Source organism: Triturus cristatus, chromosome 4_2 (genome assembly GCF_964204655.1).
Source record: "Triturus cristatus chromosome 4_2, aTriCri1.1, whole genome shotgun sequence".
Taxonomy (NCBI): Eukaryota; Metazoa; Chordata; class Amphibia; order Caudata; family Salamandridae; genus Triturus; species Triturus cristatus.
The window spans coordinates 281137436-281161594 of NC_140586.1; the positions used below are offsets into that span (position 1 = coordinate 281137436).

Below are 24159 nucleotides of genomic sequence, written 5' to 3' on the forward strand. Positions count from 1 at the left end.
CCTGGGATGGGTCCGGTCCTGAGGGCTGCCCCAGGAAGAAGGAGATGCCATGGAGCTCCGTCGCACCCCTGTGAAATTGCCTTTGGGGCCACGGCTCCCCAACCTGGGCCCCGCGAAGTCAAGTTGGGGAGCGCCGTCATGCTCCCTGTGAAATGGCCCCCAGGTGCTCAACTGCCTACCCATGACCTGACAAAAACTGAAGCTGGAGAGCGCTATCGCACCCCCAGTGAAGAGATTCGTTGGGCCTGGGACCCCAACTCTGGGCCCTGGCGAAGAGGAAGCCGTGGAGTGCCGTCGAGCCCCCCTTGAAGAGGTTTGAGGGGCCCGGGACCCCATCTCCGGGCCCTGCAGAAGAAGTTGGGGAGCGCCGTTGCGCTCCCCTTGAATGTGGATGGGGCCCAGGACCCTTTCCTGGGTCCCAGATGTCTGACGAAGGAGTGAGTGTGGAGTGACTGCCTCCCCCCCCCCCCTCCCCCTCAACGGCGAGAGGAAGGAGTGCCGTCGCACTCCCCTCAGGCCCCATCCGGCCGGCTGTGGAGTCCGCGTCTGCCTGCATGCCGGCTCCCGCAGCAGCAAGCAAGAGTGGTGGCCAGTCCGGGAGTAGGCGAGAGCAGCAGGGAGTGGGATCTGCTCTTCACCTTACCTGCACGCAGGGTTCTCTGATTGGACCGGACCCCTGAAGTTGTGAAGTGGAGAGAGGCCACCATCGAAGGCAGCACTTCCCTCTCAGAAGCAGCGGGAGAGCCACTGCTCAGTTAGTCACGAGCAGGGGGGAAAGCACCCCATAATGCCTTGCAGGGCATGGTGATGCCTGCAGGAAAAACAGCTTGTTTACAGCTTGTGTGTGTGGTGACCCCAGGAAGAAGGGAGTCACTGCCATTTTTTTGCCAAGGTGCAGGGGGAACTGCAGGAGCAACACAGACTCCCCAGCACCAAAACGGAAAGTCATGCCCCCCTAAGTCTATCGGGACCCCAAGTAAATAACCCCTGAAGGGTTCAGCCATGTGTTTAAGCCGACCTATTGCTTCAAAGTTTATTCTGCTGATGTTTGGGACTGCACTGAGGTGTGAGAGGCTGAACGTGGGATGTCTTGGAGAGAAAGCCCCTGGAGGTGAAGAGGTGCATTTGCACAAGTGGTTTATTTACATCATAATGTTCCTTTTGGGGACTGGAAGTCACATGCAATATGTGAAATAAGTAAAATGGAAATATGTTGCTAGGCATTCTTGCCAAGGTGCCTGGTTGTACTTGCATAATCATTTGATTATAAAGGCGATGCCTTGTAGGGGCTGTGATTGACTTGCATTGATTATTTTACTAAATATGACGAGTACTTGTCATTCCAAGTGATGCCTGGACATGTATTTTTGCTACTGCGTTAGTTGAACAACCAGACCCGCAGCCACTGTGTTTCAAGTGTGTTTACTGTATGGTCAGTATGAGATGCTCTCAGTCAGGGTTATGTGTCACTATGGCAGGTGTTCCCATTATAAATGCTTGTTGAAATAATTGGGTGGGCAGCCAGTGGGAAGGGCCCTCGCTCCAGATTATGGTCAACCCACTGCATTTGGGGGCAAGCTGATGTTCATACATGAGAGTGGTGGGGCCCAACCTCCATCCCAAGAGCAAGCCCTGAATGATCGTTAATCTGCATTGTTGACAGCATTCCATTTCTGGATCTCACTACAATGTTGCCCATCTCTTCATTTGACTCAGCTGACAGAGAGGACCTCTCATCATCTTTGCCTCGAGATCTTGCAGACTCCCCATCATAACTAATACCCCAGACTGCAGATGACATTCAGTAACTAACCTGCTTTCTCAGAGCCTAAGCTGTAATCCCTCAGATGACTGGCTACCAGGGTTGATCCAAGAGAAACTTTGCTGTCTATCTGTGCTGGTGACCTTTTCCAGAGTACCCCACCACCCCCTTCCTGCGGTGGCGGCACTTCTACTGTCCAGTTACTGTCAAGCTGAAATAAGAATGCTTCCCCTCCAAGATAGCACATCGTCTTCGTCATCGTCCGCTGCACCCTTGACTCCTCCCGCAGTATCTAATTGCATATGCCTCGTTACATTAATTAAATTAAAACACAATGCTGAGATACGTTTGCAGTGGCTCCACCGCTGGGTACGATCTGATATATAAAGGCTTCTCAGTGGCACTTGTCTATACTCTTTTTACTTTCCAGTCACAGTCTCTATGTGCTCCTGGATAGGGTTGGTTTGCATGACAATGCTTTGTCAGCTAGTAATAGCCTCGGATTATCTGGGTAGAGATGTATCAAACCACAGTCCATTGCTGTTGATCTTGGATTGGGGGTCATTGAATTAAATAAAAGTGATATATCGGCCACCTCGAGGGTGATAGCGGGAGAGACCTGCTTCTTCTAGATATGCCGTCAGTACCACAAATACTGCAAACTTATTGTGTCTCTGTATGTTTGTGTCAGAGGTGGCAAAGAATGAATTTTTGGCAGCGAGTGTGAGCTTCTGTGTCACAAGCTGGGCGGACTAAACTTCTTCCGGCATGGGTTCTGAAGTCTGATGTTATAGTTAGTATTAGAGCAGACAGCCTTAGTTAGGGTGGTCTTCCCCCAACTTTTTGCCTACCTCCCTCCATTTTCCTGTACTCCTTTTTGCTGGCTTTAGGGCTCTGCGCACTTTACCACTGCAAACCAGTGCTTAAGTGCTTGTGCTCTCTCCCCTAAGCATGGTAACATTGGTTCGTACCCAATTGGCATATTGAATTTGCTCCGACGTCCCTAGTAAAGTGCACTGCTTGTGCCCAGGGTGTGTAAATGAAATGCTACTAGTGGGTCTGCAGCACTCATTGTGCCATCTAAATATGTAGCATGTTAACCACGCCTCAGGCCTGCCACTGCAGTGCCTGTGTGTGTACAGTTTACTGCCACTTCGACTTTCCATTTAAAGCTATTGCCAAGCCTTAAACTCCCCTTTATTACATACAAGTCACCCCTAAGGAAAGCCCTTGGTAACCCAAAGGGCAGGGTGCTATGTAAGTAAAAAGCAGGACATGTACTTCTTTGGTGTACATGTCCTGGTAGTGACAAACAGCTAAATTCGTTTTTCCCTGCTCCGAGGCCTACTACTCTCTTAGGCTAGAATGGGGAATGCCTTAAAATACCTTTAAGCTGTAATTCTTGATCAGAAATAAGTAGCTTTTCCATGTTTCATATCTTTGGAATGGTAATAATAAATCCTCTATACTGGTACGGTCGAATAGAACATTACAATTTTAGGAATGCCACTTTTAGAAAGTGGACATATCTCTGCTCGTACTGCTCTGTGTGCCTTACCGCCTGTCTCTAATTTACGTCTGGGCTAGGTGACAGATCCCTTTGTGCATTTCTTCTGGACCCCCGCAGACACAGCAAAGGGCTGGGTGTGATTTAGCACCCATCTGCATTCCTATGCGTCTACCTGGGCAGATGGGAGGAAGGGGGCTCACCCTTACCCTTCAAGAGGTAGTGGGCGGACCCCATAAAAAGAACTGGAACTCCACCCGCCCCCCCCCCCATTGGTAGTCTTGAGTGAGGGCTGGGATTGAAAGGGGTGCTGGTGCACTTAAAAAACACTCTTTGAAGTTTGCCTCACATCAAAGGTATAAGTGCTGGGTTTCTGGCCTCGTCAAATCAGACACTTCTGTACCTACACCAAATCTCTGTCTGAAGATCATCGATGCTGTTCAAAGGACTCAACTGGGCTGTTTTTCTGGAAGGTCTGCATCCTTGCCTGTTACCCTGCGGCCTGTTGCTTTCTGACTCTGCTGGAAGGAGAGTTGGATTCTGCCTCCCCTTCAAATTGGTCTCCAAGGGCTTGTTCGCTTGCCTCCTGTTTCTGAAGTCTCGAGTACACAAAAGACTTACTGCCGTTCTGTTGGCGCTGCCAGACTCTTCCTTCTTTGAGTTCCAACCTTGCTTGAGGGTCTCCTCCAAGTTCTGGGCCTCAGAATTGGGGTCTGCAGCTGAGTTTCTGCCAAGTCCGACAGGAAGCAGGGCAAAGCCTCCCAATACCTCGCTTCACAGCCCCTTGGAACCAACACCGGGGGATGCACAACCTCCCCGCCCAGACTGAACCCCAGTAACCAGGGTACTCTGTTCAGGAAGCTCAAGTGGGGGTCTCTGTAGCTGACACGCGATTCCATTGCGGTTGGCCTGAACGTTTATATTTGCACCGGTCCCTTGCGACTTGAAGTAACTTTAACGCTACCTGCTTCTAAGCACTTCATTGCATTTAATCCTGTAACCGTAAATATCTTGAATTGTACTTGATGGATTCTGATAGTTTTGGTCTGGTTTTACTCTTATGGAGTCTTTTTGTGGTGTATTTACTGTTTCGTTGTATGAGTTATTGCACAAATACTTTACACATTGCCTTCTAAGTTAAGCCTTCCTGCTCTGTGCCAAGCTACCAGGGGGTTGGCACAGGATAATTAAGGATTGTGTTGTGACTTACCCTAACTAGGATCGTGGTCCCTACTTGGACAGGGTGCATACCTCTGCCAGCTAGAGACCCGATTTCTAACATTGGTGATCAGCAGGGAGGATAGGACTTGTGTTTGTGCAGTGCCATACAATAGCTACGTGTACACTACCCTTTCACATTCAAGTATATTTCGATTATTCTTATTTTTTCCCTGCTTTGCATTTTTGATCCATCCTTTACGTTGTCTCTGTCTGGTTCTGCAAGTGGAGCCATGGAGTTTGAACTTGCCAAGCTGTAAAGTTATATTAAGTTATACAGTGGCGCAGTTGAAAAGCTTCTGCGAGGAGATGGGGTTACCTGCCCCATGAGCCACCTAAGGGCCTAGGCAGAATCCCGCTCCCATGAGAATGATGCATTGGAGGTGCTTGAGACAGGCTCTTCTGAGGAGCTACCTGCAGTACATGAGGGGGAAACCCATGGATTTCAACTTCCCGGGAGAGTAGGAAGCCGTGTATCCTCCCATAGCTTGTCACTAGAGGAGCTGAGGGAGACAAGGAGGAGAGGAAATTTAAGCTGCCGACGGCAAAGCTAAAAATAAGGCTAAGGAGAAAAAGGCTGAGAGGTAAAGCCAAACAGGCTGAGACTGAAAGAGCCTTGGCAGAAAATAAACTTTTGTTAGCTCCTGAACAGAGTCTAAAGTAACTAGAGATCAAGGCTAGGCAGTATGATTCCAGCAGTGATGGTGGCAGCACCCGTATAGGACTTGGAGAGAAGGTTTGTATACCCAAGGATTTGGTGACCAGTTATGTGGTGAGAAATGACATTGATAGATGGTTTTCTGCTTATGAAGTTGCGCTGAGGGTACAAGGGGTACCCTACACAGGGTTACCGAGGAGTACTGGGGAGCCGGGTCTGCAGAACACATGCCTACATTAGGGAGGGACACACTTTTAACTTTAGAGCTTGTGGACCAACCCAAGTACACTCCCAAGTAAGCCATCTTACATGCCAAATTTGGGTTGACGCATGAAAAATATAGCCAAAGATTCCAGGATAGCCATAAGCTCCCCAACCAGTGCAGGGGGAGAACAGCTTAAAAATAAGGAGATCTCAAAAGGCCCCCAAAATAATTCTCAAGAAGATAGTGCTAATCAGTCCTAGTCTGACCCAAAGAAGGGGTTCTTTGAACATAAGATGGGGAAGTTTGTCCCACAATGTACTGAGTGCTACACATATGGGCACATATGGGGTGACTCCAAAAGTCCCAAAAGGGCACAGCCCCCCACTGGTGGTCAGACACTCAGAGTTTGAGGAGTAGATTGACCCAGTCAGTTTTGAGGGACAGACAGAGATTACACTAGTTTCCCTAGGGTTTAGAGAAATGGTGCCTAGAGGCCACGTGCCTCCCAATACTTCCAAGTATAGCCATTGGGTGACCATTAATGGGCAACGGGTGGAGGCTCTGCGCGACACAGGAGCCAGCATGACAACTGTCAAGTGTCATCTGGTGTCAGCAGAGCAAGTCCTACTAAACACATTGTAAATGTAAATTTGATACTTGTATAGCGCACTACTCACCCGCAAGGGTCTCAAGGCGCTTGGACGAATACCGCTGTGGAACCCATCCTGGCTTTCCCTGTGAGGCGTCCACTCCTGGGCACCCCCAAGGTGGAGGCCAGGCATCCTTAGCGTTGTGGGAGCCGTTGTGGAGATTAAGCAAGCTATTGCCCAGAGTTGCAGAGTGGGACTCCATGATTGGAATAGACACCGAGGCGAGAATTATCAGATCTGTGGAATTTTTGAGCCCAAGACCCGCCGAGGCGGGGAATTGAACCCTTGTCCCGGGCTAGACCTCTGAATCAGGGTCTGCCGCTCTAATCATTGAGCCACACTTCTCCACATTCCACCAAGTCATAGTCGCTGACAATCGTGGTTCCCTTTGAGGTGGGGAGGGGGGGGGGGGGGTCTCAGGTTCTCAAAGTAGCTGTGTGCCCTGCCATGCCTGTAGATTGTCTGTTAGGCAACAACCTGGTGCATACTGTCTGGAGGGAGATGGAGTTCAGGTCTAACTTGGTAACGATGGGATTGCCTGAGTGAGTCTGTATGACAGTCCATGGCTGCCCAAGAAGGGAGTCAAGGGTGTCTGGAGCCTGGAACAATGGCCCAGAGAACTGCAGAGGAGAGGGGCAAGTAGTGCAGGAAACCAGTCCTTGAAGTCCCAGTGGTGGAGATTGACGGGGTCCCTAAGGATCAACATCCTACTAGGACCTCTGGACCTCAAGGCAGCCCTGGCAATCGGTTTTTCCTGGTCTTGGTGGCCCATGCCACCCGCTACTCAGAAGCCATCCCTCTGAGGACGGTGACTGCACCTACTGTGGCCAGAGCTCTGCTGGGGGTCTTTACCTGTGTGGGGTTCCCCAAGGAGGTTGTGTCTGACAGAGGCACAAACTTCATGTCCGTGTATATGAAGCACCTGTGGATGGAGTTTAGCATGACTTACAAGTTCACCATAAACTATCACCCCAAACCATTGGTCTGGTTGAGAGATTCAACAAGACCTTGAAAGGCATGATCATGGGTGTACCAGAGCCCATGATGTGTAAGTGGGAAGTCCTCTTGCAATGCCTTCTCTTTGCCTACTGTGACGTGCCACAGAAAGGAGTTGGGTTTAACCCCTTTGAACTCTATTGACACACTGTTAGGGGACCTCCTAAATCTTGTTAAGGAGTGGGAGCAAGCTGCCAGAAACCTGCTCCCCCACTCCAGGATGTGGTCCACTACATGCTGGCCCTCCCGAACCGGATGCACCACTACTGGAGGCAGGCTAAAAGTACCCTAGAGGCCAGCCAAGAGGTGATGAAACTGGTACGACCAGAAAGCCGGACCGGTAGTGTTTCAGCCTCACCAAAATGTACGGGTCATGGAGCCAGTGAGGCCCAGGGCTCTCCAGGACTGCTGGATTGGCCCATATGAGATCAAGAGCAAAAGGGGGAGGCCACCTACCTGGTGGACCTCCTGACCCTTGGGAACCCCATAAAGGGTGCCTCATGTGAACAAGCTGAAGCCTCAATGTTCAAGAGGTCGGAGATAGTCAGCCTCTCCCTGACCTCTCTGCACAGGAAAATGGTGGGTCAGTGGAGGGTGTCAACCTCTCTGCAACCCTGACCCCAGAGCAGAACGGTGACTGTTACCAGTTGCTGGGGCAGTTCGCTCCATTGTTCTCTCTCACCCATCTGTGCGTCCACGATATTGACACAGGAGGCAGTCTCCCTGTAAAGAACAAACTTTACAAAACTCATCAGATTAGGTGAGCGCCAGCATCAAGGAGGAAGTCTGCAAGATGTTCTCCTGAGGGGTGGTTGAGTCCTCTAGCAGTCCCTGGCCAGCCCCATGGTGTTGGTACCAAAGGCTGCCCCACTGGGAGTCTAACCAGAACTCTGCTTATGTATGGTCTACAGAGGACTTTAAAAAAGTCATCAGGACTGATGCCCACCCCATCCACAGAGCTGACGAGCTCATTGACAAGATGGGCTCTGCCAAATTCTTTAGTACCTTTGATTTGACATCATGGTACTGGCAGATCGCCTTGACTGAGGGGGTAAAAGAGAGGTCAGCTTTCTCAACCCCTGAGGGACCCTACCAATTACGGGTGATACCCTTTGAATTGAAGAATGCCCCTGCTACCTTCCAATCGTTGGTCAACAGGGTATTTGCTGACAAGGAGGTGTTTTGGCCATCTACTTGGATGACATTGCTGTCTACAGTTCCAGTTGGGAGGAACACCTGCATTACCTCCAGGCAATGCTTCTGGCCCTGCAGCCGGCAGGTCTGACCATCAAGACCAGTAAGTGCCAAGTTGGGCAGGGTTCTGTGGTGCATTTCGGAGACCTAGTAGGTGGGGAGAAAGATGGAGCCCCTCCAGGTCAAGCTTGACTAGGATTGTGGTCCATACCTGGACAGGATGCTTACCTCTGCCAACTAGAGACCAGGTTTCTAACAGGCTCAGATTTTACACACACACCAACCACATAAATTCCAGAGTTATAGTTACCTGAGCTAACCATAACGTATGCCCCGCAATGCACTGCTTATGACCTCATATTACATCACTGATGACATGGTCAGTGACGTCACTGATTAAATCATCCAGTCAGTGTGTTTCGTAAAAATTTCTGAGACTTAAAGATATATACTAAGCTACTGCATAAGTTAAATTACTATTCTTTCTGTACTACCAACAAGTGATACTATTTCTAACATGTCATCTGATCTATAATTCCGTTATTAAACAGGTGTACTATTTATCGGTGAACTAGCCTCTACACTAACACCTGGCCCCTGCTGATGTATGTGTATGGAGGTGCTTTGTGACAGTCCAAGCTGTTCATTGAGACTTCACTCCACAGTGATGCCTGAGTATAGTTCTGTTTTATGACATACTGGCCAGTTTCCTAAGACCTTTTGTGATGAATAGCTGTAGTAGTAGAGTGCAGTAAATTCATCTGTTCACTAAGATCTTTCTCTAGGGCGATGACTCAGTGTAGTAGACGTTTACAACAGACTGACCTTTCTGCTCACACCTTTCTCCAGGATGAAGAATAATTTTACTAGTGGTTTGTGTCACAGTGGCCTGTCCGCTAAGACCTCTCTACTGGCTGTATGTTGTAGTGACCTGTGTAAATCTGACATCTGCGTTGAAACCTTTTTTCCAGGTTCACAAAATGTGGTGTTGTGGTTTGCTATAGACTAGCGTATATGGTTAGATGTTTTACTTTAGTCATTAGTGTTTCAGAAGAGACCGGACTAGCTGCTGAGAACGGTCTACTAGGTGATAAGTGAGTGTAGTAATTGATAACGTTGCGGTGAACTCTGTGCTGTATGTCCCACACACTGTGTCGTCGTCATTTGAAAAAATGTAAATGGTATTTTATCAAATATATTGAAGTTTACTTTGTTGGATAACGTCAATGAATATATATGAATATATATTTGAACAACTTGTACATATAAGGATACATCTTGCCTTAGGGCAGGCAATCCTCTTTCACAGACCACAGATCCATACTGTGGTACTATAAACTGTCAGCCAGATTGTATGTGCTGCAATGTGTTGGGCACACTGGTTTAGTGGATAAAAAACATGAACATTTGTCTTTGACGCCCAACCAATATGCCCTGGATGGTAAGAATTCCACATTTGATTTATTAAGCCTTTTGGACTAAAAGTGATTAATATAGCTGATTCTTAAAACACCCAAACGTTTGTGGCTAGGTACTTGAATTCTACACCAGAATATTTTGGTGACATAAACCTCCTTCTCTCACAAACAGCTACCTCTCCTATCACTCGATTACCCTAAAACTTGCCTTTGGCTAGGTTTACACTATAAAAATACCACAAGCATACGAGCATAGACACTACATTACTGTCATGTTGTTGGTTCTTCATATTGCTTAATGATCACATGCTGACCGTAATGTTCTGAAAAATTAATGCAGCTTTGTGGAGATGATTTACCCTCCTCATCCTGGAAATGGCACTGGCATAGGCGATCCAGCCCCCAAATGTCCCTGGTCCATTTATTTATCAATTACAAGAACAGATTCTGCTTCCATTGCAGGTCTTCTACATTTGCTATGGTAAAGGTCTCCTGAGGTTAAGAAGTGTTCCATTAAGAACTATTAAATGGTCATGGGTTCAGGGAGTGTTCAACTCAGTGTCAGGCTTCCAGGTAAAAGAATCGCTTGATAGGTCCTTGCAGTATCGGGCAATGTGCAATTATTGTGTGGCACTTAGACAGACAGAGCACTATCTGTGACTTGGTAATGCACACCGGCCCACCTCTACTGTTTCCATCATCTTCTACGGATCCAGATGATTAGACCGTCCCCTGTGCTCACCTTGAACATGGGCTAGCTGTTTGCATCGGTAACACTGCCCTTTTTTCGGACGTATGTGTACACATGTTCAATAAAATGAGCTGCTGTGCAAACAAGTGAGCCACTGCTACAGGCCCCTTCTTTAATTGTCCAGACCTGCTGCACCATTTTATATTTGTCTTGAACCCAGGGTATGATAGCGGCCTCCTAAAGATTTGTTCAGCTGCCCAGACTGACGGTCAGGTGCTTCATGTACAGTGACTGAAACTAATGTAGATCCTTAACTTGGTATTCTCACACAATGTACTTTGCTTCAAGTAAAAGAAAATGCATTCCTTTAGTACTGATGATACTAAATAGGCGCAAGTTAAGTCTTCAAAATTCAGCACCTAATGTTGTTTTTCTTGCTTTCAGAATTACTATCTGCTGGTCATGGGCCAGGTATGTGCAGTTTTCCGTTTGTGAACTTTAACACATTTATATTTTAGATTTATTTCTATTCATAGAGATTGTTGTAAATGTTTATTTTGTGTTATTACATACATAATACATGCATGAAAATGAAGAAGTGCTTTCTATAAAAAGCAGTACAGTACAGATAATTTCATAATGTGTATTTACAGAAGTTGGATTGTGAAAACCAGCATCTTAACTGTGTTGCATACATCCTTATTCACCCTCAGCTGGACAGTGAAAATAGGTAATGGCAGATTAGCACCTTGGAGCCCATCTGTCATATCATTGGTTAGGGTTCTGTTCATAGATCTACAAGGTGCATCTGCTTATGTTCCAGTAATAAAGAAATACATGACCTCTGTCGTCTTTGAGGTAGGTTACGGACTCTATCAACTAAACCTCCTGCATTTTGTTATTAATTCTGCCCATTGATTATTTTCCTTCTGTATTGCTATAATAGGAAGGATGATCATATCCTCCCATTACATAGAGAAACACTTGAGGAGGGCCTCCTTGATCGTGCTGAGCCAATGAAGAGCTGTCATGTGGTCAGAGATGCAAGTTCACTTGCTAAGACCTAACATGCAGTACAGCCGCTTTTAGTACTCTCAGAACCTTAGCAGTATGATTAGTGGAACTCACAAATACAGATGGGCAGCTAGGATAAAGTTGCCAGAAGTGACTGTCATGGGGGAAATCCAAAGAGTTTGGAGTAGATGCCTCACCCACCTAATAGTGGCATGCTTCATCATCTGCACCAATCCACATCCTGGTATGATAGTACAGCTAGGGCGGACGCTACCAAAATAGGTTGGGAGTCCTTATTTAAAACATAGCTTGATATATTGCAGGTTTCCAGAAGGTAAGAGGTAAAAATGTCTCATTGTTAACCCAGCGAAATTTCCTTTATTAAGTGATTACCCTAGACATATATAAAAGCAGAGTTTGGGTCTTGTAGTTGAGTTGCAATGTCTCAAAAAGACCCTAGTTAAGGGTCTAGTGCCTTCGTCAGAGCTGCGGTTTCCAAGCTTATCTAAGCAGTCCTGCCACGCAGAAAAGAGGTCTAAGGCTCTCGCCTTAAATCAAGGAGACTTTACTTCAGAAACCTAAAAACATAATGAGTTAACCATAGGGTTAAAAGGTGCTGAAGTGTAACCGGTATAACAATATAGTACAGACAGTAGTGGCTTAAAGAAGCCATTTAGCCAGTGGGGGAGAGGCAGTGGGAACCTCTGACTGGTAAAATAGCCCCTGTACTCTATCAAACGCATGTTCTTTTTAGAAAAAGTGGAATATGTTGCATGTATAGTCATGCTATGGGTGAACCTCGAATGTCCACGATTCTCCCTGTTGGTTGCTTGTAAGTGTATTTTCTCTGACGCAGCTGAATCAAGTCTGTCTTCACTCTGCCCATCCCTCAAAGCATTGAGTCCAAGTCCACCAGCTAGCACAGGTTGTCCCGAATGCATAACCGGTTAAATAATTGTTCAAGGCCTCATGGTTCCAGCCATATCACTGGCTAAACTTATAGCCGCCTCTTCCTTAAATATAACCAGCAGTAGGTGCCACTGTCTGTGTCTCCAGCACCTGCAGGTACCCTGCCGCTATAAAATAATTACTACAACCAGTAGATTACAGGGTAAATTTCCCTAAACTGAAAAGACAATGTAAACTATGCGGAATTGGCCCACCATTTTACCCACGCTTTCCATCCAGTAGAGTTAATTTGGGGTATTAACTGACCTTGGGACTTCAGTAGATAGGATTGTGTCTCTTACTGGATACAGGTAAGTGGACATCAGGGTCACTAATGACTTCAACAGGAGTACTTAATCCACTGTTCATGTGGCTAGGAACCTTGTTGTTTGGTAGATTTGTTTTTATTTTTAGCTATCTTTTGAATTTTTAGGTGTCACCCATTTAATCCAGTGACCTAAACTATTTTTAGGTCGAGCCTAGAACAGCGCATGCGCTGTTGCTCGAATTTTTGTAAGGGGATTTTCAAAGTGCTGCAGCCGCTGGCCTAAAGCCTGCGTGCATGTGCGCGTGAACGCGCGTAGCCGCCATATGTATCCGTCACGGGTACTGTACTTCATGAAGGCGCTTTTGGTATAATCGCGGCTCCGGCGCTCTACTTTTAATGTTAAAAATAAAGCGCCGGTGCCGCGATTATAGCAAAAGTAAAGAAATAGAAACCAGCATCTATTTCTTTACAAAGAACAAGCATTGGCATAGCCAATAGGTCTCGCTTTTGGGACCTTATAAGTATTTATTTATGCAGCACAATTTCTTTGGTGCAACAACAACTGTTGCATGGCTAAACACTTACAAGGTCCCAAATGCGAGACCTATTGGCTATGCCAATGCTTGTTGTATTTGACACTGACAATTGGGCCTTTTTGCAGGGTCATGCCAGATTTTTTTTTTTGATTTTTTTTTTTTGCCTTTTTGCTGGCTTTAGAACTCTGTGTACTTTAACCCTGCTAAACAGAGATAAAATGCTTGTGCTCCACCTTTCATCATGATGTAATTGGTGTGCTCCTGATTGGTGTAATAGCTATCTATCTATCCAAATGTACCCAGGGCTGGTCGGTTAAATGCTACCAGTGAACTGCAGCACTCATTTTGCTTTCCACTGAAGAGGCACTATAAAGCATGATTGCTGGCCGGCCACCAATAGCCTGGCTGTTCATGTTTAAACTCCAAATTTGACTTGGCTAAATAGCGTCTTTTGAGAGGCCTTAAATCCTCCTTTAAAATATATATAAGTAACCCCTAAGTATATCTTGTCGCCCACTAAGGCAGGGTGCATGGTATTTAAAAGTATGACATTTAACGGTAAATTATATTTGTCCTTTCAGTGGAAATGCCTTCAAAGTTATATTCATTGTAGCACAGTGGGCTGTTCAATTCAAAAGCATTGGGATACAATCTTATGTTTAATAAATGTTATATCTGCCTGCCTAAGGAAAAGCTACAAATATAATTTTTGGACTTTTTGAAATGTTTTATTACAAGCCTAATTTACTGATGAAGTCGGATTTGTAATAAATGTTTAGGAAATATGTTTTTGAAAAGGCTTCTTTGCTGTGCCTATAGTCCCTGGAGGCTAAATCTGCATTTTGCTCTTTCTATTTTTACACCCATTCGTTAGTTTTACAGTGGGCGTGAATAAGGCATGGATTTGCTTTCAGGGCAGGGACAGAAAACTTTGTGTGTGGTGCGGTGTTGCACCCTTGACAGGATAGCTTGTGTGCTGGGCTCCAGGACTTAATTAACCTCCGATGCCTACCCTGTCACAAGCAGATGTAGTTAACATCCAGGCCCTCCCCTTCCTATTGTCGACCCAGCCAGACCGACCTCCATCATAGAGGGCCGCTTGTTGACATCACAGTGTCCGACCCTGCTAGAGTGTCAAGACCTTCTTCACAAGTCATTTGTGTTTTTTCATATGCCTTTGGGGGTGCATTTAAAAGGATGGAAACACTGTCTGGTTGCTGAAAGGTCAGCTTTGTCCTAACAGACATCTATCACTGATTTTGTTGGAGGTACAGAACCTGCCTAAAACTTGTTTTTATTTTTAGATGTGGAAAAGCACTAGGCTTACAATAGTTCACTCAACATATATACGCACACGCACACACTCGCTCACACACACACACACATACTCCCAGCCCTCCGAGCCTTGGTTTATTGTGGCCAAAGACTTCACCAATCTTGAAAATGCCTAAAGTGGGTAGGATTAGCCAAGGGAACCTTAACTCCATTTGTTAGTAGGGCATCCCCAGGGATCATTCCATCCCATTAGTTTGTGCCAGGCATAAATGTGGCATCTCCAGGCACCCACTTAAGTACGCCCCTGGACCTCTGGAAAATCAGAAGAAGACTGAACCTGCAAACTGAGACCTGAGAAGAACCTAGAAGACTGGATCTGCTCTCTCTTATGTACTCAGGATAAAGAAGTGAACTCCAAGGGTCATAAGGCTACCCTCCTGTTGATAATATAGGTTGATAATATAGAGACACAGTAAGTCACAAAAGGCCTTTTCCTGCAACTGCCCAGCTGACCAGTGGCAACGGAACCTGGACTGGACCATCCTGTTGGGCTCTTCCTGTCACCCTGTAAGTCTAAGTGCCTCCCCTGAGGTCCTGGGAAGGGGGTCTCAGAAGTGTACTCTTGTGGTAGATACGGACTGAAGTCAGAAAGTAAAATCTTTGACCAGCATGAACTTGGTTAGTGTATTCGACCATCCATCCATCGGGATTAACACCATATTGCGCTTGGGTCCTGTTCTATCACAACCATTGACTCTCATTGGCACTATTTTCTCTTAAAACTTTTAAAAATCATATCTCTGGTTCCCTTTATTGAAATTTTGCCATTTGGGCGTCCTTTTGTTCATTAAATTAATTTTGTTCTAATTTGTTTTTGGATTTTTTTTATTGTTTTGCATTTCGACTTGATTACTGTTTTTATTACTGTATACATTCTTAAGTTGCTTCTAAGTTAAGCCTGTCTACTGTCTGCCACAGCTACCTAGAGGTTAAGCTGAGGTTTGTTTAGTGACTTTAGTGGTTCACCTTAACGTTATGTGATTATTTCATTGCCTTAATTTCTTTCAAAATCCTTCTGCTCCTGCTGTTGTATTCCTGCATAGATTTGGTTGTTAAAATGGGTCTTGGGTGCTATTCATACTATGTTTGACACCATTTCCTAGTTTGAGAGAGGTTTTCTTTTCTCAAACAAATAACTGTAAGAGAAAGGCTTTTTGTAGATGCCCACACTTTTTGCCCCCATTTGAAATACTAGATGCTGTTTTTCAACTCTGACAGTTCACTGAAACCTGCTAGCCAAGTGCCAGTGCTCTCTTCCTAAAACTGTTGTGTGAACTGCTAATCCAAACTGACAAAGACTTTACCCCCCATATAAGTCCCTATTATATAGTACAGGGCATATGGGGTAAAGGGGTCCCCATGGCTGCAGCATGGTTTTCTGCCACACTGTGACACCCAAGTAAGCTTCTGACTGCATGCCTGCCATTGCGGACTGCTAGAACAGTGTAAACTGCTAGAACTCGACTGTGCCCTCACCATGTGTGGCACAGTCAAATGCACTGCCTTGACTATATGTCGTACACTCCTAAAGTAGGCCTCGTCAGCCCAGGAGGCAAGGTGTAGTATGTTAAAGGTGAGGACATATAATTGCAAACCTATATGTCCCTTTAGTGGTATTCCCTATTGCAAACTACTATTAGTCTTAGCGGTCCATAGGGTAACATTGGCTTGCAGCTAAGCACTCTCTAGAAATGCCTTTTCACCCCTGACACAATTCTCATGCCATGGGTGACGTGGCATGCACCCAGGTGGCACCTTAGAGGTTACCCACGTGGTTGCCCCAGCTTCTCAGTACTCTGGCTGACAAGCCCATGCTTTCCGATGCCTGCTACCTCCAAGACCGGATTCTGACCTCCAGCCAGGCAGTGTGATTAATCCCAGGAGTCATGAACAAAGGCTTGGGCAGGAAGGAGGTCACACCTGCCTCCCTGGCAGTCTAGTGAAGTGGCACATCAAGGTGGTGAGCGTCAAAGGCTGCAACGCTTCTGATATGCATCAGGGCTGACAGCCAGTGGTAGAAACAGCCCTACCCTGCCCCAGGAACATTTGCACCCAGGCAAGTGGGAAATTAGCTATGCAGGGAGTGTGAGAAAGTGCCTTCTTTCTGCTTGGTTGCCCCCACTTTTTAATGAACTGCTGATGTGCTTTGACTAAGTGTGCCCTGGGCTCCTGCTAATCAGGTACCCAGGGCCTGTGTTATTTCCCTAAAACTGCATTGAAGCCTAAACCCAATAGGCACTCTCTGGCCACAGGTCAGTCCCTGATAAATGGTACTACAGGTGCCCAGGGCTCTGTGACCAGGGAAGGCCTCTAAGGGCTACAGCACTTATTGTGCCACCCTTAGTGTTTTGGTGCAGAACAAAAGTGTGCCATGCCCACTGCCCTGGCATAGATCAGTCACGCCTCTAGCTGGGTGCACCATACCAGTGGTGAGGGTACAGGTGCATGAGCCCTGTACCTCTACAGTGTCTTAGTCCATTCTTAGACATTGTAAGTGCAGTGCTGCCATTAAGAGTATATGGTGCTGGGAGTTTGTCATTATGAACTCCACAGCACCATAATGGCTCCACTGAAAACTGAGAAGTTTGGTATCAAACTGCTCAGCACATTAAACCCACACTGACGCCAGTGTGGGATTTAATGAAAAATGCACACAGAGATATGGTATCTAAGAGATGCCCCCTGAAAACTAACCCACCACTAGTGTCCAGGCTGAGTGGCTGCTTTCGTCTGCCACCACCAGACCTGTTTCTGGACCCCCGGTCGAGAGCCTGCTGCTCTCTGGGGCCTGAAACAAAGCACATCCTGGGATGAGGTGCCAAGCCTCTTCCCCCAGGATGGGTAGGGTTCACGAATGGGAAGCTTCAAAGGCTTGCTGCCTTTGTAAGCTTCCCCAGGCCAATTGCTACTTTCAGCAACTGGTCCCCACTGGTTCTAACCCCCACTTTGGGCGGGAGAGAGGTGTGCCCACTTCTGCCAACTCCACCCCTCAGGTGGGGGAGGCATGGTGAAGCACAGCTCCCAGTCCTCCCGCCATCTTGCAGATGGGGGGGGACTCAGCCAACCAGGGACAGGCTCATGCCCCCCCCCCCCCAATGGAGGGTGGCATAATATGGGGTGTACCTACCCCAGGGAAGGGACCCATTGGTCCCAAGCTTTAACCTACCTGTAACACCCCTAAATCTAGTATGTAGCACCCCTGAACTTTGCTTCCTCATACAAGAACCTGCAAGAAGAAAAGGACTGAACAGTTGTGCTGAAGCTAACAAGAGGAGGACGCCCACTGCCTGTCCACACCTCGAACCTGTCTCAGTGAAATCACGGTGTGGCATGCAGCCAGCAACCTCGAGAAACCTGGAGGACCTGCCTGCCTTCAATCCCAAAGAGTCTGTCTCCTGTGAACAGCAGATTTGTTCAAACACCAGACTTCAGCTCTGCAAGGATCCGCACGTTTGCACCTCTCTGCACCCGGCGCCCACGGCCCGAGTGGCCCAACACCAAGAGGAGGTCTCCCCAGCGATCCTGCCCCGACATCCGGTGACCCCTGAACTGCCTCAAGCCTGCAGCCTCAAACCGGAAGCTCCCCCAACCGTTACCAGGAGCTGGTAAGAAGATCCGACCCTAAAAGGCCGCCCTGCACCCGACGCCCCACGGACTTAGGTGGCCCAACAGACGGTGCCTAACCAACCCCCAACATACTTGCTTTTCACGACTCTTCAGTGTCCTCCTCCTTCTTAGGTCAGTAGATTTTCCTTTCCTGATGTCAGGGACTCCCCTAAATACTAGATTTAGGGGATTTAAGGGGAGTGTAGGGGGGTATCCCACGGGCTACTTACCCTTGTGGTCACTACATCCCCTATATGACCCCTTCTGTGGGAAGTGGGCATAACCCTGCCCCTGTGTTCCTTATTCTGCCATCACCAAGATAGCAGACCTTTCCTATAGGGGGCACACAAGGCAGCTCACCTTAGGGGTGTGACTGTCTCCTGGTAGTCTAATCAGTGTGGGTACTTGTTCCTATGTGGACAGGGTTTAGAAAACGTTAAAGAAAATGGGTGGTTGGAATATATGGTTCCAGGGGGATCTTCCTTAATTGGAAGTGTTGCCCTCACACACCCGTGTGGGTGTCATGCTTCATCATCGGGCGTTTTGCTCCTCGTGGGGCCGGCGCTGCAATGCCCCGCAAGAGGGCTCTGTGTCGGAGATATTTTCTTGTATCAGCTGTGTCGGTGCATGCTGTAAGGTGGAGATTGTGATCTTAAAATTACCTAAAGATCAAATTTTATTTGGAGACCCTTCTTTAAGGTTAAAAACTAAGATGCAGTAGTGTGCGTAAGGTTATGATACTCCACTACTCAGTGAGTTTGTTGTAGTGAACTATTGAGGTTTTACTATTCAGGTCGATATGTTTCACGCTATGTTGGTCCAGTACTGGGTACCTAGTGTTTCTTCAGGACCAAAAAATGTTTCCTACCCCTGAGTTAGGGTGGGTATCAAGAGTCTTATTTTACTCAAGCCCTGGTAGTGATACAATAGATCCTAGGTATCTATGTCATGCTCACCCCAGTACGAATCCATAAACCAACCCCTTCTCATAGGCAATAATGTGCCCTAGGTCAAGGTAGGGGACCACAAGATTATTGCAGATTAGTTCCATGCGCGGTCAGCAGCCCGTTACCTACCTCTCGTCCTGCCTGCCTGGTAGTGCACCATGCCACACTGCATATCTAATTTCCGCCTGCCCTGGTGCTAAATAGGCCCAGGACAGGCAGTTGACATTTCCCCTGTCTGTGGAAACCATAGTCGCACATCAAAGGCAGCAGAGACCCTTGAAGCCTCCAGCCTTAATATGCTGATTACTTAGCTATCCTGCATGGAGGAGGTGACAACAGAGCAGGTACAGTTTCTGACTTTAGGAAGCGTAGGCTCTCACCTGCAGGGGGTCAGAAACCGTCTGTGGTGGCAGGCTGGTCGACACCAGTCAGTCCGCACACTAGAGGCTGGTAGGTTTTGGTGCCCTGTGGGTGCAAGTATTAATGAATCCATCACTGGAATCAGTGTGGCTTTATTAATGCAAGGTGTTTGATACCAAGCACCATATATTTCAGTAAACCCATCATGTAGCTGGGAACTCGTTTTTACCAGTGTCCAGCACATGTACTTAAAATGACTTCCCTGTTCACCTGTAATATCTAAGAATTAACTTAGACACCACAGGGGCATATTTTCTCATGCAGATATGCCCACACATAGTATAGCGCACCCTGCCTCAGGGCAGTAAGGCCTGCTGTATAGGTGACTTACCTACACTGCATGCAGTGTCTGCTGTGTAGGTAATGTCGTGGGATCACTTCTATCAAGAAATGCAGCATCCTGTGGCAATGTGCATGAGTTAGGTAAGGAGTCCCTTTGGGTGGCACAATACATGCTGCAGCCCTTAGGGACTCTCTTTAGTGCACAGGCCCTGTGTGCTCGAGGTACTAGGGACTTAGAGAGGTGCTAAAGGAGTGCCAATTGGGGGAACAATTCCACAGTTTTTAGGGAAAGAGATCTGGCACTGGGACCTTGGATGGCAGCAACCCAGTGCACTTCTGTCAAACTCGCATCAGGTACCAGGCAAAAAGTGGGGGTGACTGTGTCAAAAAGGGGCACCTTCCTACAATTGCTACATAAGTGCTTGTTACTCTTTGCTTGTGATCATGCTGCCTCTCCATTCCTGTTACCTTTGTCCACTTTTTTGTTTTCATTTTAGTTTTAATCTTGGCGTACTCATTCATATTTTGTCCAGGCTTTTGTAGTTCCTTATAACCAGGCTTCAGTATTGCTCCTCTAATACCACACGTATGGTAGATTTCAGAATAGCTATGGACTTGTAAATGATGACCATTTCGATTTAAAAAACAAAAAATGTAATTTGATCTCAGATGAGCATCTTTCAAATCTGGTATCGCTTCAAGTTTACCCCTGCTTAATTTACCTATCCTCTGCAAACAAGATAGTTCTCGCATGAAAATGTAATTTGATCTCAGATGAGTATCTTTCAAATCTGGTATCGCTTCAAGTTTACCCCTGCTTAATTTACCTATCCTCTGCAAACAAGATAGTTCTCGCATGTAGGCATTCATCCAAGATTTTTCTGTGTCCAGAGGCCCTTGAGTAGTAGGCATGACCTCAGTAAAAGGGTCTGTCTGGGAAAATCTGAACTATCAAGAGTACAGTGAGCAAAATTAATATTGCAAATAAGCAAATGTCCATGCGTGCTTCAGTGTAGGGAGGAGGGTGGGCAGCAGAAGTTAAGCTTATTTTCGAGGGTCAGCAAGAGTTTGGACAACCAGGGAGACCAAGTACAGCTGTCTGAGGCTCTAAAATAATGGGAAAAGCAGTTCCTTTTCTTCCACATTCTCTTGGTTTTGATTACCAGAGAGTGCTTCTGCACTTAGATCACTACCTGACTATCTCCCTTGATATGCAGGAGTCACTGTTTACTGCATCAACTTGTTATTTTTTGCTGAAGTTTTATTTTTACATCCCTGCACAAAAACCTAATCTACCAAGATGTAATGTCCCTTCTCTTTAAGAGGATGATCCACAGTTAGTTAAGGGAATGTGCTTGAATGAATGATTATGAATTTAAAGAATTCAAACTAGAGGACTTTTCAAGCTCCTTAAACTGCATGCTTGTGATTCAGTTATCAATTTTTTGTGTTTCTGTGGCAGCTAAATAACAATATTGGGTCTGAAGCTTGTTTACTGATCCTATGGATTGAAAGGTTCCCAAATAAGGCCAAATCTAAATGCATATGTTTGTAAAAGTAAATTATTTCATTTATTTTATTCTGGTTTTTTTTGTTACCAGCAATACGGAAGGCTTGCCCTTTGTGTCCTGAAGAAAATTTCAGAGCTTGCCACGTTAACAAGCTTTTGCGCCATCTTCAGAATTTGCACTGGAGAATCTCTGTTGAATATGAAGGTATGTTTGTTAATTTGTTTAAAAACAGATGGTTTGAAATATTTAACTATAAAGGTTTCAAAAGGTTCACAGTACTATATCTAACTAGTAGTGTATAGTTTTATGTTTGACTATATCTCTCAGCACGTAAAGAAAATCTCTTGGCTCCCAAGATTTGATACAAAATGGCTGCAGCACTCCTGGGTGAACAAAAGGATGTTACCTGGAAAATCGCAGACAAAATTAACATGAAAAGCTAGTATTTAAATGCATGTCATAGAGCACTCCCTTCTCTCTCCACCCAAAAAAGTAATAATTCCCAGTGTCGATATTTGGTGCGGCATACTCTTCTTTGCTCTCCCGTGATGCTTAGGAATTTCTTGATGAGCGTATAAAGATTTTTTATCAAGCATTGTCTTTGATGGGATTGGCTCAAATCCAGTTTCATTATAATGCAACATACATGATGAACAAAGAACTTCTATCCCTTGACTTGTTCCATTTTACTTCTGTAAATGTGTTCCCTTCATTAGACAAAACATTTTTTGAATTTCAAGAAGAGATAACATTAAGAATCAATCAATTTTATAGGGAAATCTTTGCTTTTGTTTTGTAAGCACAGGCTGTGCTTTTCCATTTCACACATTGAGCAAAGTTGAGCATTTGGCTAGTTGGGTTCGGTGAAATGCAGGTGGTGTTCTGACATAACAAGAAAATCCCCTGTTCCATGATACGAGCTAAACCTAAGACAGTGGAGTATATTAAATGGGTGAGGACTTTGGTTAGTCAGATCTGTCTCTCGTTCTCTTTTTCCTCCCCCCCCCCCCCCCCCACACACACACACACCCACAAAGTAAAAACTTTTCCATTATCCCCACGTCCTGATATTAGGAAACTTCTGTATTATTTGCTACTGGATGTCCATCTGAAGCTGTTATCCTTGTAGGATGACTGTTGGATGGGCAGTACCATAGCATTCACTAATGTGAGAATTTGTAAGGCGTTTCCAAAGTTGATTCTAGTCTATAGAGCTATCATCATGAGAAGTTGAGTCCTTGCTTTCTCTGTTGACAAAATATGAGGTCTTTCCCATAGCCCTGAACATAATCTTTTCAGTTTTTGTTAGTGTCCATCTTCAGTAACATGTCACAACTAAAGAAGATTAAACCCTTTTGTGCCTCATAACTCACCATCACAAGAAATGTGTCACTTGTGTTGAAATACATGGCATCCTTCTAAGCACCCGCCAAATTTTTGACATAGACTTCAGTGCGGTCAACAGCTCACAGACCTTCCTCATCCTTGAAACAAGCATTGGCATAGCCAATAGGTCTCGCCTTCGGGACCTTATAAGTGTTTAGCCATGCAACGGTTGATGTTGTAGAACCAAGGATATTGTGCTGCATAACTAAATATTTATAAAGGCTCAAAGGCGAGACCTATTGGCTATGTTTTTCAGTGGTGAAGGCATTAATCCTTGTTATTGGCAGGGTGAATGTGCACACTGAGCAGCATTTGCTGCTGCTTTTGGGCCAGTCCAGACCTGATTGCATTTTTTTGTTATTATGGTGGGGAGAAGGGTTTACATTACTTATCAGGTGACATTTGTGTCAGAGGGTGGCGCTCTATGTCACATGACACCAAGTACTATAATGTGACCTATCCGTAGCTGCTTCCTGTTGTGTGCTTCATGGCAAACTGTAACACCGTGAATCCTGACTTGTTAATCCTAAATACTTGAGCTGCTGTCACCCTTCATTTCTTTCAACTTTCCCTTTAGATTTATTTATTTCTGAATGGTGAAAATTTCTATGACGTACAGATAAGCCAGAAAGAACCACCACGGAGGCCGCAGTTACTAGCAGTACATGATAGCGATAGTTGGAAACAAAATATATAGGGGCAGAAAAACTTATTTGGATATAATGACCCGCCACCCATGTATACTATTTATTCTCGCTTCAGATTGGGGGTTCTGCCAATGGACCAGCACTCCAGGCTGTGACAAGGTGTTGCCACATCTGGTCAGTGCCAGATTGACCCAGAACAATAGAAATATCTGCCCATGAGGTATTTCTTACATTAGCTTATTAAACACTATAAAGCACTATAGCACGGCCACTAGAATGAAGTGGCAGTGAAGAATAGGGTTGACATAATTATGCAGAAGGAAAGTCGAATATGTAACATAATGTGGCACAATATGTAGCAGTAATATTTCAGTTTTTTGACAGTTTAACAACTACTAATAGTGTATGAGCAAAGCCGCACCTCATTAGTACCAGTAATTAGTACACCTGAATTCAGCAATCGTCAACTGAAAGCTGACCAGTTAACCCTTGCAGAGGGTTTGCCACTTTGCGAACCACATATGACCCCTTTTGTTTAGAAAGTGTCTACACTTGTCTATGAATACCCTTGTCTACACTGTGTGCTACGAAGTGTGAAGGGTACAATGGGAACGGTACACAACACAGAAGGCGTACCTATTGAAGGTAAGAGCAGTGGGTTAGAGGGAGCCAAATCTTGCAAACCTTTAATGCAGTTTCGAGCTTAGCAACAGGACCTGAAAGGAAGATTCTAGAGTCCTCACTGTGAGTAATGCCGAGCGCGGACTTCGGAGACACGATCAGTGTTTATTGATTCAACGATAGCTGCCTTTCATTCAAAAGACTGATCGTGACGGATTGTGCATAGTTTGTACATTGCAGTACGTGTCAAGTGTGTGTGTACACTACAGTACGTGTTTGGTGTGCACACTACAGAATGTGTCAACAGTGTGCCTATGACTACCGATGTTGTTGACACAT

At 45.9% G+C, this 24159-nt stretch overlaps 1 protein-coding gene across 2 annotated transcripts in view; it reads left to right on the forward strand.

The window, feature by feature from the left end:
* TRMT1L (tRNA methyltransferase 1L) overlaps window positions 1-24159 on the forward strand; it is a 410259-nt gene that overhangs the window by 62695 nt on the left and 323405 nt on the right. For both annotated transcript variants that reach the window (XM_085601513.1, XM_085601514.1), the window contains exons 4-5: window positions 10744-10770; window positions 21257-21370. In XM_085601513.1, the coding sequence (XP_085457639.1) occupies window positions 10744-10770; window positions 21257-21370 (141 nt within the window). The remainder of the gene's footprint in view (window positions 1-10743; window positions 10771-21256; window positions 21371-24159) is intronic.